The sequence below is a fragment of the Wolffia australiana genome, chromosome 8, assembly GCF_029677425.1.
Source record: "Wolffia australiana isolate 7733 chromosome 8, ASM2967742v1".
Lineage (NCBI taxonomy): Eukaryota > Viridiplantae > Streptophyta > Magnoliopsida > Alismatales > Araceae > Wolffia > Wolffia australiana.
Genome location: NC_135842.1, coordinates 665,465 through 677,762, shown reverse-complemented (window position 1 = coordinate 677,762; position 12,298 = coordinate 665,465). Strand labels below are relative to the sequence as shown.

Below are 12,298 nucleotides of genomic sequence, written 5' to 3'. Positions count from 1 at the left end.
CTAACTGTTTCTTGAAACAATGTCCTATACATATAGGCCTTGGAGGAAAGAGAAAATACAGCTTAAGGAAACAAAAATAAAATAAAGACGAGCGACGTGAAGAGTGACGTGGTTTCGCGTCACGCCAGGGGGCAGTTCTGGATCTGCCTTTGGCGACGTGTTAGGATGCGTGAAGGGGCGTGCGTGCGTGGAGACATGCGTGGAGACCTGCGTGGAGATGGCGGCATGTCTTCGACGGTCTTGTTGACTTCGGTTGACGGTGGTGACGCGTCCGGTGTCGAAGCATTGGCGTCGTTGCCACCATTTTTGTTATATACAAGATATATTCTCATCGAGCAAAATAAGAAGTACACAAGGTCCGATAAGGATTATTTGTAATTATAAAAAGTCAATGTGAGTTTATAGTATGTTGATGATGTTAAAATCTTGTAAAAAAACTTTAGCTTTTGCTTCTCATTTACACCTATGCATCATGATGATGTGATCTATTTGTAAATCCTAAGTCAAATTAACACGATCCAAATTTGGTGTGTATCTAGATCATCCAGTTTATAGGATTTTATTCCAGAAATTTCAGATCTAAAATTTCTGAGACCTCAATTGCAATGAAAGATGTTTCTCAGACCTCTATTGCAATGAAAGAAAAATGAAAATATATCTACTTGGGAATAATATTCTCCCCCAAATCCATCACAGAATGCTATCTTCCCCCCAAATATTGGAGATTGACAGAGAAGAAAAAGTTGGAAAGTGCACAAAATAATAATTGACTTCCCAATAGATAACCTCAGAGACAAAGAATAAACCACTTACTCAAGAAATCAATGATCATGCTGAAGACTACACTCTCAAATATCATGTACACTAGAATTTGCAAAAACTCTCCATGGGAACTTTTTTCGCCTTTCATGACTCTTTACACTACCCCTGGGTTTGAGCACTCTTATCTTATTGATACATTTGACGTTGGTTGAGTTGATCATCAAATTTGTTGATCTGAAAAAACATGATGCCATTGTTTTTTACAATCAAATTTATTGGGTTATTGATCAATCTTCTAATGATAAAAATGACAGCCTCACAAATTTGGTAAAGGCAGGGGATTTTTTGGTTCTTTTTCCTTGACTTTTTGCCATGTGCTCCGTAGTTTGTGGTCCTTTTCCACTGACATTTTCCCACATCAGTTCATTTTGGATTTTGAATTTTGAATTTTGATTTGATTGATGTGCCTGTACACTCATGTAACTTTTTGATAATGTACCACCATTAGACATGGTTGTTCTGTTCTGTTCATTTGAAATGAACAACAAATTTGCACAAAAGAAATGCCCAAGGCGTTGTTTTTTGTTCTGTTCTGTTCGTTTGAAATGAACAAAAAACTTCCACAAAAAAATGCACATGGCCTTGTTATGTGTTATGTTCTCTTTTTGTGCAAAAATTAGAACAGATTTTTGCACAATTCGCACATTTCGAACAAAATTTTCACAATTCAAAAAAAATTCGCACACATCATAAAATTCGCACAAATTGCCACAAAATTCACACAATTCGAACAAAATGTGCACAATTCGAAAAAAATCTGCACATATCGTAAAATTTGCACAAATTGCACCAAATTCGCACAATTCCCATCGGCTTGCTCTGCGACGGGTACCTCAGCTCCTCCTCCGGCCCCAGTCCTACCGCCACGTCCTGTTCCACCACAGACAAACACTTAGCCGCTGAAGCAAGCGACAAACACTTATCTATTCTTTCTCTTGTATGTATACCTTGATGGAGGAGCCAAGGAAGTTGAGAAGGCGGAGTTGAAGCAATGGAAGAATGCGGAGTAGACGTCGAGGGGGGATTTGTCGTTGAGAATGGGGAGGCCATCGACGGAGAGGGAGAGGCAGCCGGGGTGGCGCTTGCATGCGCGGTCGGTGAAGAAGATGTCGGGGTCAGCGTCGGCGATGGCGGTGAGCCAGTGGGGAAGAGGGATTGGGGGGGCAGGGCAGGCATGGAAGTAGAGGCAGGGGCAGATTTGAAGGCCGGCGTCGCAGATGTTCTGGGCCTGGGCCAGGTAGTCGGCCCAGTCGTACTGGCCCATGGCTTCCTTCTCCACCACGCCCCACCAGATGGGAGGCTCCACGCCCTCCACGCCGAGCAGCTTCAGCGCCTTGAGCCCCGCCGCGATCGTCCAGAGGAAGCCCGACGAATAGCTGAGGGCGCTCCGCCTGCGTGGAACCATCCTGATCGTCAGTCCCACCATCAGAAACAGACTATAGACGGAGGAGACGACGTCCAAAATCGAACAGGTTAAACGAGCTCGCACCAATATTAAGTTTCGGCAAAGAGCGAACCGTCAATCGACAGATTTTCTTTTCTTTCTTGCTCGATTAATCATAATTCACAAAAAAAAAACTCACGGGAGTTTGTCCAAGATGAAAAAGACGGATCGGAGATGTCTTTTGGGACAAGAAAAAAGGGAGAAACAAAGAAAAAAGGGAAAACGGGAGAAACAAATTCCGTCTTTTGGGACGGAATTTTCTCCCGCGATTAAACAAAATTCATGTAATTTGCGGTAATCATGTTCAAGAAGAAAAAGACGGACCACAGAAGGAACGAAGCGCCAAAACAGCCTGATGGGAAGTTCACCAAATTCGCACAAATTCACGCAAAAAGAACAGAAAGACCACGTCTTCTGAATTTAATTTTACCAAAAACCACAAATGTTTATAGTTTTTGTCTTTTTTATGCATTCGGTGAGCTCCGGTTCAGTTACCGCCCGACTTCTCCGGTCGAGGGGCTCATCTTGACTTTTGGTCAACGGAACAACGATATGTGAATTACCCAATCAGTGGCTGCCACGTGGCCGTACGAACATCACTATAAATACATGGTCCGATGTCGTGTTTTCAAATTTTTTCAGATTAATCTCTCTGCGCGGTAACAGAACGCGATGGAGGGGCCGATTCAGCCATTGTTCTTTAGCCTGAACACGGGAGCTCAGATTCCTGCTGTTGGATTGGGGACATGGCAGGCTGATCCAGGCGTTGTTGCAGATGCAATCATCGAGGCTGTTAAGGTATTTTTCCGGCGGAATGCGAGTGCTTTGCCGTTTCATTTTTCTTGGTTTTATGCTCAAGAACGTCTTCATGGATTGTGTGCGAATGTTCGTGAACACTGTGCGTGTTATTATCTAGGCTTACGTCTTTCGTAGTTATCTTTTATTTCGTGCGCGAATCCGTGGATAGAGCTTTCTGAAGTCGTTCTTTTATTTATTTTCTTGGAATCTCCGTTTTCTGTCTGGAGATGATGGCGTCCTTTTATTGGATCTTGATACTTTAATCTTTAACGTTTACTTTCATTCTGTCTTTGCGTATTCGGCTGTGTTCTACTTCTCGGTTTTATGCTCAAGAACGTCTTCGCGGATTGTGCGCGAAGGTTCTTGAATACTTCGCGTGTGATTATCCAGCCTTCCATCTTGTATTTCTGTTTTATATCGTGCGCACATCGGCGGGATAAAGCTTTTTAAAGTCGTCCTTCAATTTATTTTCCTGGAATCTCCGTTTTTCTGTATTGAGATAATGACGTCCTTTCATTAGATTTCGGGATCTTGAGCGTGCGTTAGTCTTTCCGTTCGTTTGGTGGATCAAATGACATCATTCCGGATTCTGGCTGTGCGAAGTGATTGATTATACTTTCCATCTAAGGTTGCGGAATTTTTCAAGAATGTTGCAATTTAGACAGGAAACGTGAGAGCTAATGCCTTGAAGAATTTTATTTAGAACACCTTCAATGTTGTTTCTTTAGCTTTGGATAATCGTTATTTCTTTGGCTACGTGGTTTATTCACCTAATCGCTTCTTTTGCGTTAGAAACGAAATTTGGCACCATCTGATTTCACAGTGACACCGGACGCCTCACAGCAATGACATCTGATTTCGTATCACTTTTTCGCTTCAAAATGATGATTCGCTTTTCAAAAGATATCATTCTTTCGCAATATTTCAATAATTTCTAATCACGATTGTTTGTCCGGTAGCTACGGATCTCTTCTGTTGTCGGTTCTTAGTAATCTGACTGGACCGAGAGGCATAATTTCTTCATCCGCTGGAAATTTTTCTTTACATCTGGTCTAGAGTAGAACTCTGTTAGGATACCGTCAACCTAACATTGAATATGTGTAACCTTCACGGTGGAAAACCCGATCAACGAAACTTGTATATATCTTTTCTCAAATCACAACGGTCGACCTTCAAATATCCGAGTGAGTACAAGAAAGAGAAATAAGGGAAGAATAGGGAAGAGAGTTTATCTCGGATCGAGAACGGAAAAGATGATGACTGGGGCAACCGGATCGGCGACCCAACGCAGGAGAATCTCCAGGAGCGCTTCTTGAACTAGACTTCCAGAAAAATAACCACCCCCTCGAACCAGCCACATTCCTCTATTTAAACCAGCTTCCCGCCATCCGAACTGTTGCTCCGTTCCCGCCTTTTTATTTTGAATACAAGTGCTTCAGTCCACACGTGCGGCACTTGTAGCTTTTCTTTTCTTTGTCATGTATGTGCGTAGAGGACACTTATCATTTCTTCCCTCCCCGAAGACCAATTGGTCCCCAATTGGGAAGCTGGGGAACTGATTTTTAATGTAGTTTACATCTTCCCATGTGGCTTCATAGTTTGGCAAGTTTTTCCATTTAACTAGCACCTGCATTCCATCTCTGTTGAATCGATAAGATAAGATGCATTCGGGGTAGACCTGCCATTCCAAATCATCAGACAGGTTAGATGGAATATCAATTGTAGCTGAATTTTTGCCATAAGCTTTTTTAAGCTTAGAAATATGAAAAACTGGATGAATTCGGCACATTTTTGGAAGATCCAATTTTTAAGCGACAGGTCCCAACTTCTCAAGAATTTGATATGGGCCAAAGTATCGTGGAGATAATTTTTCACAGGGTGTCTTCGCCAAGGTTTTCATACGATACGGTCTGACTTTCGAATATACTGAGTCCCCTACTTGGAAGGACACTTCCCGTCTGTGCTTGTCCGCTTGTTCTTTCATAGTCTGTTGAGCCTTGGTCAGGTGTGACTTTAGCAATGTTAATAATCTGTCCCTCTCTTGTAATAAATTGTCCAGGGAATCTATTGGTGATGTTGGGCTTCCATATTTAATCAGATGGGGAGGATCCCTGCCATAGACCGCTTTAAAGGGTGTCATTTTGATGGCCGTATGGTACGAAGTATTGTAACTATACTCCGCCCAGGGAATCCATTTTACCCAATACTTGGGTTGTTCTGAAGAAAAACATCTCAAGTAGCATTCAAGACTTCTGTTGGTAACTTCTGTTTGCCCATCAGTCTCAGGGTGATAAGATGAACTCAGTCGTAATGTAGTACCTTGGCTTTTGTGTCTCTCCAGAATCCGCTGGTGAATACGCTGCCTCTGTCAGATACTATGGATTTGGGTACCCCATGTAACCGAATGACTTCCTTGGTGAATATGGTTACTATGTCCAAGACTGAAAAAGGATGTTTGAGAGGAAGGAAATGAGCGTATTTGCTTAACCTGTCCACCACCACAAAAATGGCGTTGAAACCTTTTGCGAGTTTGGTAATCCTTCGATGAAATCTAGTGAAATATCTTCCCATATATTATTTGGAATTGGTAGCGGTGTAAGTAATCCCGCAGGGCTCAATGTTGACGACTTATGTGCTTGGCAAATATGACAAGAGGATACATACGTTTTGATTTTCTTCTTCATACTCTTCCAATGAAATTGTTGAGAAATCCGTTTGTATGTCTTCAGAAATCCACCGTGTCCTCCCACTTTTGCATCGTGAAATTCATGAAGCAGTCTGTCAATAAGAGTCGACTTGCTGGGGAGTACTAATCTGTTCTTATAAAATAGCATGTTCCTCTGTATTGAATATTCTGGATAGCTACCGTCATTGATCAGTACTGACCTCTTAATTGCTGCCAAGGATGGCTCTTGGTCCACTTCCCTTTCTAGTTGTTCCCGGTCCAACCAGTGAGTCACAGATATGTTGTGGAGTGCCATACTTCCCATCGAGCGAGATAAGGCATCTGCAACGATATTACTTCGGCCTGTTTTATACTTAATCTCAAAGTTGTAGCCCAGGAGCTTGGAGACCCACTTGTGGCAATGCTGCGGAATCCCTTGTTGGTCAGTCAAAATAAAAAATTTGTTGAAGAAAAGGTAGTGTTTCCATTTGTTGACTGCCATGAGTTCTCTTTCATACGTAGATTTTGTTTGAGCCCGGAGAGATAATGCTTTAATGAAATAAGCGATCGGGTGAGACTCCTGTAATAGGACTGCTCCTACTCCCGTGCCGGATGCGTCGGTTTCAACGGTGAATGCCTTTGAAAAATCAGGTAGTTTGAGTAATGGGGGTGGATGCCAGTGCCTTCTTTAATGTTTGGAAAGTCTGGCCAGATTCTTCTGTCCACGTAAAAGAGTTCTTCTTGAGTAGTTTAGTCAGTGGTGAAGAAATAACAGCATAATGCTGAACAAACCTTCTGTAGTAATTTGTCAAACCCAGAAATCCTCGTAGTTGTTTTAAGTTGGTAGGAGTCGGCCATTTTTGAACCGCTTCTACTTTACCTGCATCTGTAAAGACCCCTTCAGCTGATACCCAGTGACCAAGGAATTCTATTTTATCTCTGTGGATATCACATTTGCCTGAGTTGACACACAGCTGTTGCCTATCCAGCAATTGCAGCACTTGTTTGATGTGAATCTCGTGTTCTTCTAGAGATTTACTGTAAATCAAGATATCATCAAAAAATACTAGCACGAATTTTCGCAAATATTGTTGAAGAATTGAATTCATTAGCCCTTGGAACATAGCTGGAGCAGTTGAAAGACCAAAGGCATCACCAAAAATTCGTAATGACCTTGATGAGTTTTGAAAGCAGTTTTTCCCATGTCCTCCTCATGCATCCTGATTTGGTAATATCCAGATTTAAGATCCAACTTGGTGAAGATAGAAGGTCCATTAAGTTCTTCCAGGAGCTCTTCAACAATGGGTATAGGAAATCTGTTGGGAACAGTTATCTTATTCAGGGCTCTATAGTCAATGCAGATTCTCCAGCCTCCACTTTTCTTCTTTATAAGTAATGCAGGACTCGAATAAGGACAGTTGGAAGTTCTTATAATGCTAGCATCCAACATTTCCTTAATTAGAGTCTCGATGTCATTTTTGTGCACAAAAGAATATCTATATGGTCGCAGATTGATCGTCTTAGATCCCGGAATCAAGTGTATTCTGTGGTCCAACTCCCTCTTGGGTGGCAGTCTCATTTCAGTGTCGAAAACAGAAGGATATAAGTTCTCATAATTTGAAATCAAGGGCGAAAGTTGGAGAGTGAGTACCAGTGGTTGTTGAGGATTGCATAATTCATATAGCCTCCGGAATTGTCTCTTGCTTCGAACAATCTCTTGAGGTGGTAGATTGGAATTATCACCATAAGGCCGAAATTCAGGGTCAGACTGTAAAGTATAAATTTTATTCTTCCATAATACTTTCAACGTTAGGAGCTTGTAGTTGGAGTAGAACCAGTCAAGAGTTTTCAGCCATTGAACTCCCAAGACCACGTCAAATCTCCCCAAAGATAAGGGGAAAAAATCTTGGACAATATTCATACCTTGCAAATAAAGATTTATATTCAGGCATACACCTTGAGATGTCCTCATATAACCATCTCCCAACAATACGTCAAAACGAGGTCCAGCAATAATGGGGATTTCTAAGGAACCCAGAATGGCTGGATTGATGAAATTATGAGTCCACCACATTCGATCCTTTGATAGACCCCCATAGTTTTAAGGCTCCGGTAGCTGAGTGTCTTTGAGCTTGTCTCAAATTTACTCGGGCTAAAAAGAGAGCTCCTTCTGTAATGGCCTCTTCATCTGTTTGCATCAGATCTTCTTCGTCCACTGGGTCCATAAAGTCAATTGAGTCATCACCTTCTCTCATCAGAATCAGATTAAGGTTTTTCCGGCATCTAGTAACATAGACCTTTATCTTTTCTCTGCTGATATTCAGTATCTGCAATCCTCAAATTTCGCCTCCTCTCTGGCTTGTCGATTTGATTATTCCTGTGACTGTTCGCTGATGGCTGAGCAGGGTTGCTGGGGACTGGTGGTTTGTACTGTTTTCCCGGACTGGGTTGTGTTCTTGGAGTTGGCATGGTCACTGGTCTCTGTGTCGCTGAATGTTTTTGTGGTAACTCAGCATAGGGTGGTACTGTCTGCCACGCTCTATACAAAATCCCAAGGTCGGCTTCAGCTCGAAGTGATAGGTCCATGATTTCACGTAACCCATAGGGTCTGTAACGCAGTACTTCGGTTCTGATCTCTGGTAGTAATCCTCGGAGATATGCACTTTCCTTAATTTCTGGTGCGACTAGTGGTAACTGAATGATAATCGCTTCAAATTCTGTTCGATACTCACTTACGGAACTCCTCTGTTGAACTTCGAACAGTTGGCGATGCAGAACGTGCACGGCTAACGCATATTGGCCCTCAAAATGATTCTTGAAATCATCCCACGTTATCCTGCCAAAACTCTCTCCAGTATGTATGAACCAGGTGAGAGCAGAGTCTTCCATATGCAGAGCCACTAGGTGCATCTTGTCGTGTTCTGCCATGGGATGGAGTCGGAAGAACCTTTCTACACACTTGAGCCACGCTTCAGGTTGATATCCTCCGAATATAGGCAGATCGCCTCTCTTGAACCGGCAATCAAAGTCCGTACGTTTCTCCGGAATCTGCTGAGGAACTTCATGATAAGGCCCTGGATTTACGACTGTTGGAGCCTTGTTCTTCATTTGTGAGCTAAGACTAGCCATTTCCTGCATGATGTGCTCCAATACATTGGTGACTCGGCACTGGTTTGCTTCTACTCGTGCGGCTAGCTCCTCCAGCTTTGCTTCCAATTCCGCCATGCAAATCAATAATGCGTTTGTTTTCTTCTGAAATGTGGAATGCTGATTCGAAATATCTTCTTTAGAAGACCGATCTGACAAATCTTGAAGTGCGATTTTACAAGATCTCGGCTCTGATACCAAAAAATGTTAGGATACCGTCAACCTAACATTGAATATGTGTAACCTTCACGGTGGAAAACCCGATCAACGAAACTTGTATATATCTTTTCTCAAATCACAACGGTCGACCTTCAAATATCCGAGTGAGTACAAGAAAGAGAAATAAGGGAAGAATAGGGAAGAGAGTTTATCTCGGATCGAGAACGGAAAAGATGATGACTGGGGCAACCGGATCGGCGACCCAACGCAGGAGAATCTCCAGGAGCGCTTCTTGAACTAGACTTCCAGAAAAATAACCACCCCCTCGAACCAGCCACATTCCTCTATTTAAACCAGCTTCCCGCCATCCGAACTGTTGCTCCGTTCCCGCCTTTTTATTTTGAATACAAGTGCTTCAGTCCACACGTGCGGCACTTGTAGCTTTTCTTTTCTTTGTCATGTATGTGCGTACCCTTTAACTACATTGAATTTTACTTCTGTACCCTTTAACTAAAACGGTACCACGCGCTGTCACGATCTCTTCTTTTGTCCATTTTTTATACCGTTTATTAGCTTTGAAAAGTTCATAATTTCTTTTGCATTCTCCAAACTATTAGCATCCGACAAGTCCTTACTGATTTTCTATCGTGAAGCTTTGGTTTACGGATGCTATAAGTAATTTATGAAATACTATTTTTTCCAGTTAGGATACCGACATATTGACTGCGCCCGCATTTACAGGAACGAGAAGGAGGTAATTTTGCTGTAACTTTTAAGTTAACGCCCGTCATATTCTCATCGAATTGCCCATTAATTAAATATGCTCTTTAATTATTTTGCTGATCATGCAGATAGGCCAGGCATTGAGGAAGCTGTTTGATGATGGAACGGTGAAGCGCGATGACTTATTCATCACCTCCAAGATTTGGTCAGCCATTCGTCTAATAATTAAATCCTTTTAATTATGTCAATTATTTTCCCCTCGATTAACCCCTAAATCGCCTTCTTTACTTCCACAGGTGCTCCGATCTAGCCCCTGAAGACGTTCCAGGCGCACTGCAATCCAGTCTTGACGACTTGCAGCTCGACTACCTCGATCTCTACCTGGTACATTTTTTTCCAAGAATTAAATCCTTTATTCTGCAAAATTACCGAAATTAAAAGTTACTCAAAATTGGGGTTATTTCCAAAACGAGGGCTACCATTATTTAAAGGGAAATTCCTACGAAAAAACTATTTAAACTATTTTTTTAATCACCGTAGATCCACTGGCCCTGCCGGGTGAAAAGGGGGAGCAGCATCAACGGCGAGAACGCGCTGGCGCTCGATCTGGCTGCCACGTGGCGGGCGATGGAGGGTCTCTTCGACGTGGGCAAGGCCCGGGCGATTGGCGTCAGCAACTTCTCTTCCAAGAAGCTGGAAGACCTGCTGACCGTCGTGCGGGTCCCACCCGCGGTCAACCAGGTGGAATGCCATCCGACGTGGCAGCAACCCAAGCTCCATGCTCTTTGCCAAGCCCGCAAAGTTCATCTCTCCGTAAGTGCTGCCTTCTCTACTATCATGGTCCTCCCAGCCATTATCCGATATCCGTAGGGATTGTCCAACCGATATCCGATATCCGGAAAAATAAAACGGACGCTGTCTGATTTCTGATATCAGACGATATGCATCCTTTAAGAGTAGACGGATATCGAAGACGGATATCGGACGGGTGGCGACAAGAGGATATCGGATGAGTAGATGGATTTCGACATCCGGATATCGGAACCGGTATTCGGATATCGATATCTGGTACCCACAGAAAAAAATTAATATCGATCAATCAATTTAATTGTATGGCGAAGGGGTACTCTCCTCTTGGATCGCCGGGGACGGGGTGGATGAAAGGATCGGTGCTGGATGATCCGACGGTCAGGATGGTGGCGGAGAAGGTGGGCAAGTCATCGGCACAGGTGGCGCTGCGATGGGGCTTGCAGTTTGGGCACAGTGTGCTCCCCAAGACCACCAACGCGTCCAGGCTCAAGGAGAACCTCGACGTCTTCAGCTGGTCCATTCCTGATGACCTCCTCACCCGGTTTGACAACATCAAGCAGGCAAGTTCTCTTCTCTCTCTGTACATTTCGTTCAATCACTCGTCATTGTTTGCATAACGTTGGCGATAAGTCGTCAACATCTGCACCATTGGTTTGCGGACGGTGACGATGAAAACTAGAGCTGTTGGACGTAAAGGGATGACGATATTGGACAGACAGAACGGGACTGAACGGACTTCCGATAAGTTATCTGTCCGGGGCATTTTTCTTGTCGTCTGGGTTTCGCCGTCGTCACAAGTCCGTCATCAGTCCCGTTCCGTTATTCGTCCATTACAGAGGACAAGAAAAAGGGGATGTGGGACAGGACTAAAACCCTCCCAAACAGTCCAGCATCCCCGCCCCAGATGATCATGTCTATTCATCTGTGTGAGGTTAATTAAGGGATGATGACATGGCAAAATCATCATTATCATCATCATCCTGACGAGGACGACTGATGACTCACCGTCTTCCTCTCGTGATTGTCATCATCATCATCTATTCTTTCTGGCTTTTTTCTTCTTAGTATTAAATTTTTGGATGGTTTTATGAGATATTTCCAGGAAAGGCTCCTGAGGGCGGAGTTCCTGGTCAGCAAGAACGGAGCGTTCAAGAGCGTTGAAGAGTTTTGGGACGGCGAGATTTGAGTGGTGGTGCAAAACAGGGAGAGTGGAGAGAGAGAGAGAAAGAGAGAGACTTTCTCCAGTCACATTGTGTGAAATTGTCCCTGGGTAATGAGAGGCACTTACGCACTCTTCACACTGAGAAGTTACTTTTCTCGCATTAAATGCAGTACAGTGCTAAACAATGACACACTTGCATAGTTGCATGGTGTATAATAAATTGGTCACATCATTTCACTGTGTAGCACATATTGGTTACCCTATCATAACATTTACATCTTAATGGAAATTATAAGATCGTTTGAAACCCACATAAAATAGGAATACTAAGACTGACTCACGAGAGGGCCATGCATGAACTTTTTTCTTTTAATCTAATTTCCATAACTTTTGGTGCGAAAGTGGGAAAGAAGTGAATGACTGAGCTCATTTGCATTTGTCTGTTTTAATCTAAAACCTCCCTAAAGTAAACCTTTGGTTAGAAAATCCTAAAGAAAGTCAAACCAGCCTAAACAAAGCCAGCCAAAGCCGAAACCCAATAAAGCTAAGAAACTCAATAATTACAATA

General features: G+C 43.0%; 1 protein-coding gene across 1 annotated transcript; it reads left to right on the top strand.

Moving 5' to 3' along the window:
* The first annotated feature begins 2,155 nt into the window (after positions 1–2,155).
* On the top strand, positions 2,156–11,962 carry LOC144706712 (NADPH-dependent aldo-keto reductase, chloroplastic-like). The gene is made up of 8 exons (XM_078579714.1): positions 2,156–2,294; positions 2,909–3,064; positions 9,739–9,789; positions 9,887–9,963; positions 10,055–10,142; positions 10,299–10,571; positions 10,880–11,128; positions 11,671–11,962. The coding sequence occupies exons 2-8, from the start codon at positions 2,939–2,941 to the stop codon at positions 11,752–11,754; spliced, it is 948 nt and encodes a 315-aa protein (XP_078435840.1). The 5' UTR covers positions 2,156–2,294; positions 2,909–2,938; the 3' UTR covers positions 11,755–11,962.
* Positions 11,963–12,298: the final 336 nt, after the last annotated feature.

Coding starts and splice junctions, on each gene's coding strand:
- LOC144706712 (XM_078579714.1), top strand. CDS start 2,939: ATGGAGGGGCCGATTCAGCCATTGTTCTTTAGCCTGAACACGGGAGCT. Junction 9,790..9,886: donor TTTACAGGAACGAGAAGGAG/GTAATTTTGCTG, acceptor CTGATCATGCAG/ATAGGCCAGGCATTGAGGAA. Junction 9,964..10,054: donor TTCATCACCTCCAAGATTTG/GTCAGCCATTCG, acceptor TTACTTCCACAG/GTGCTCCGATCTAGCCCCTG.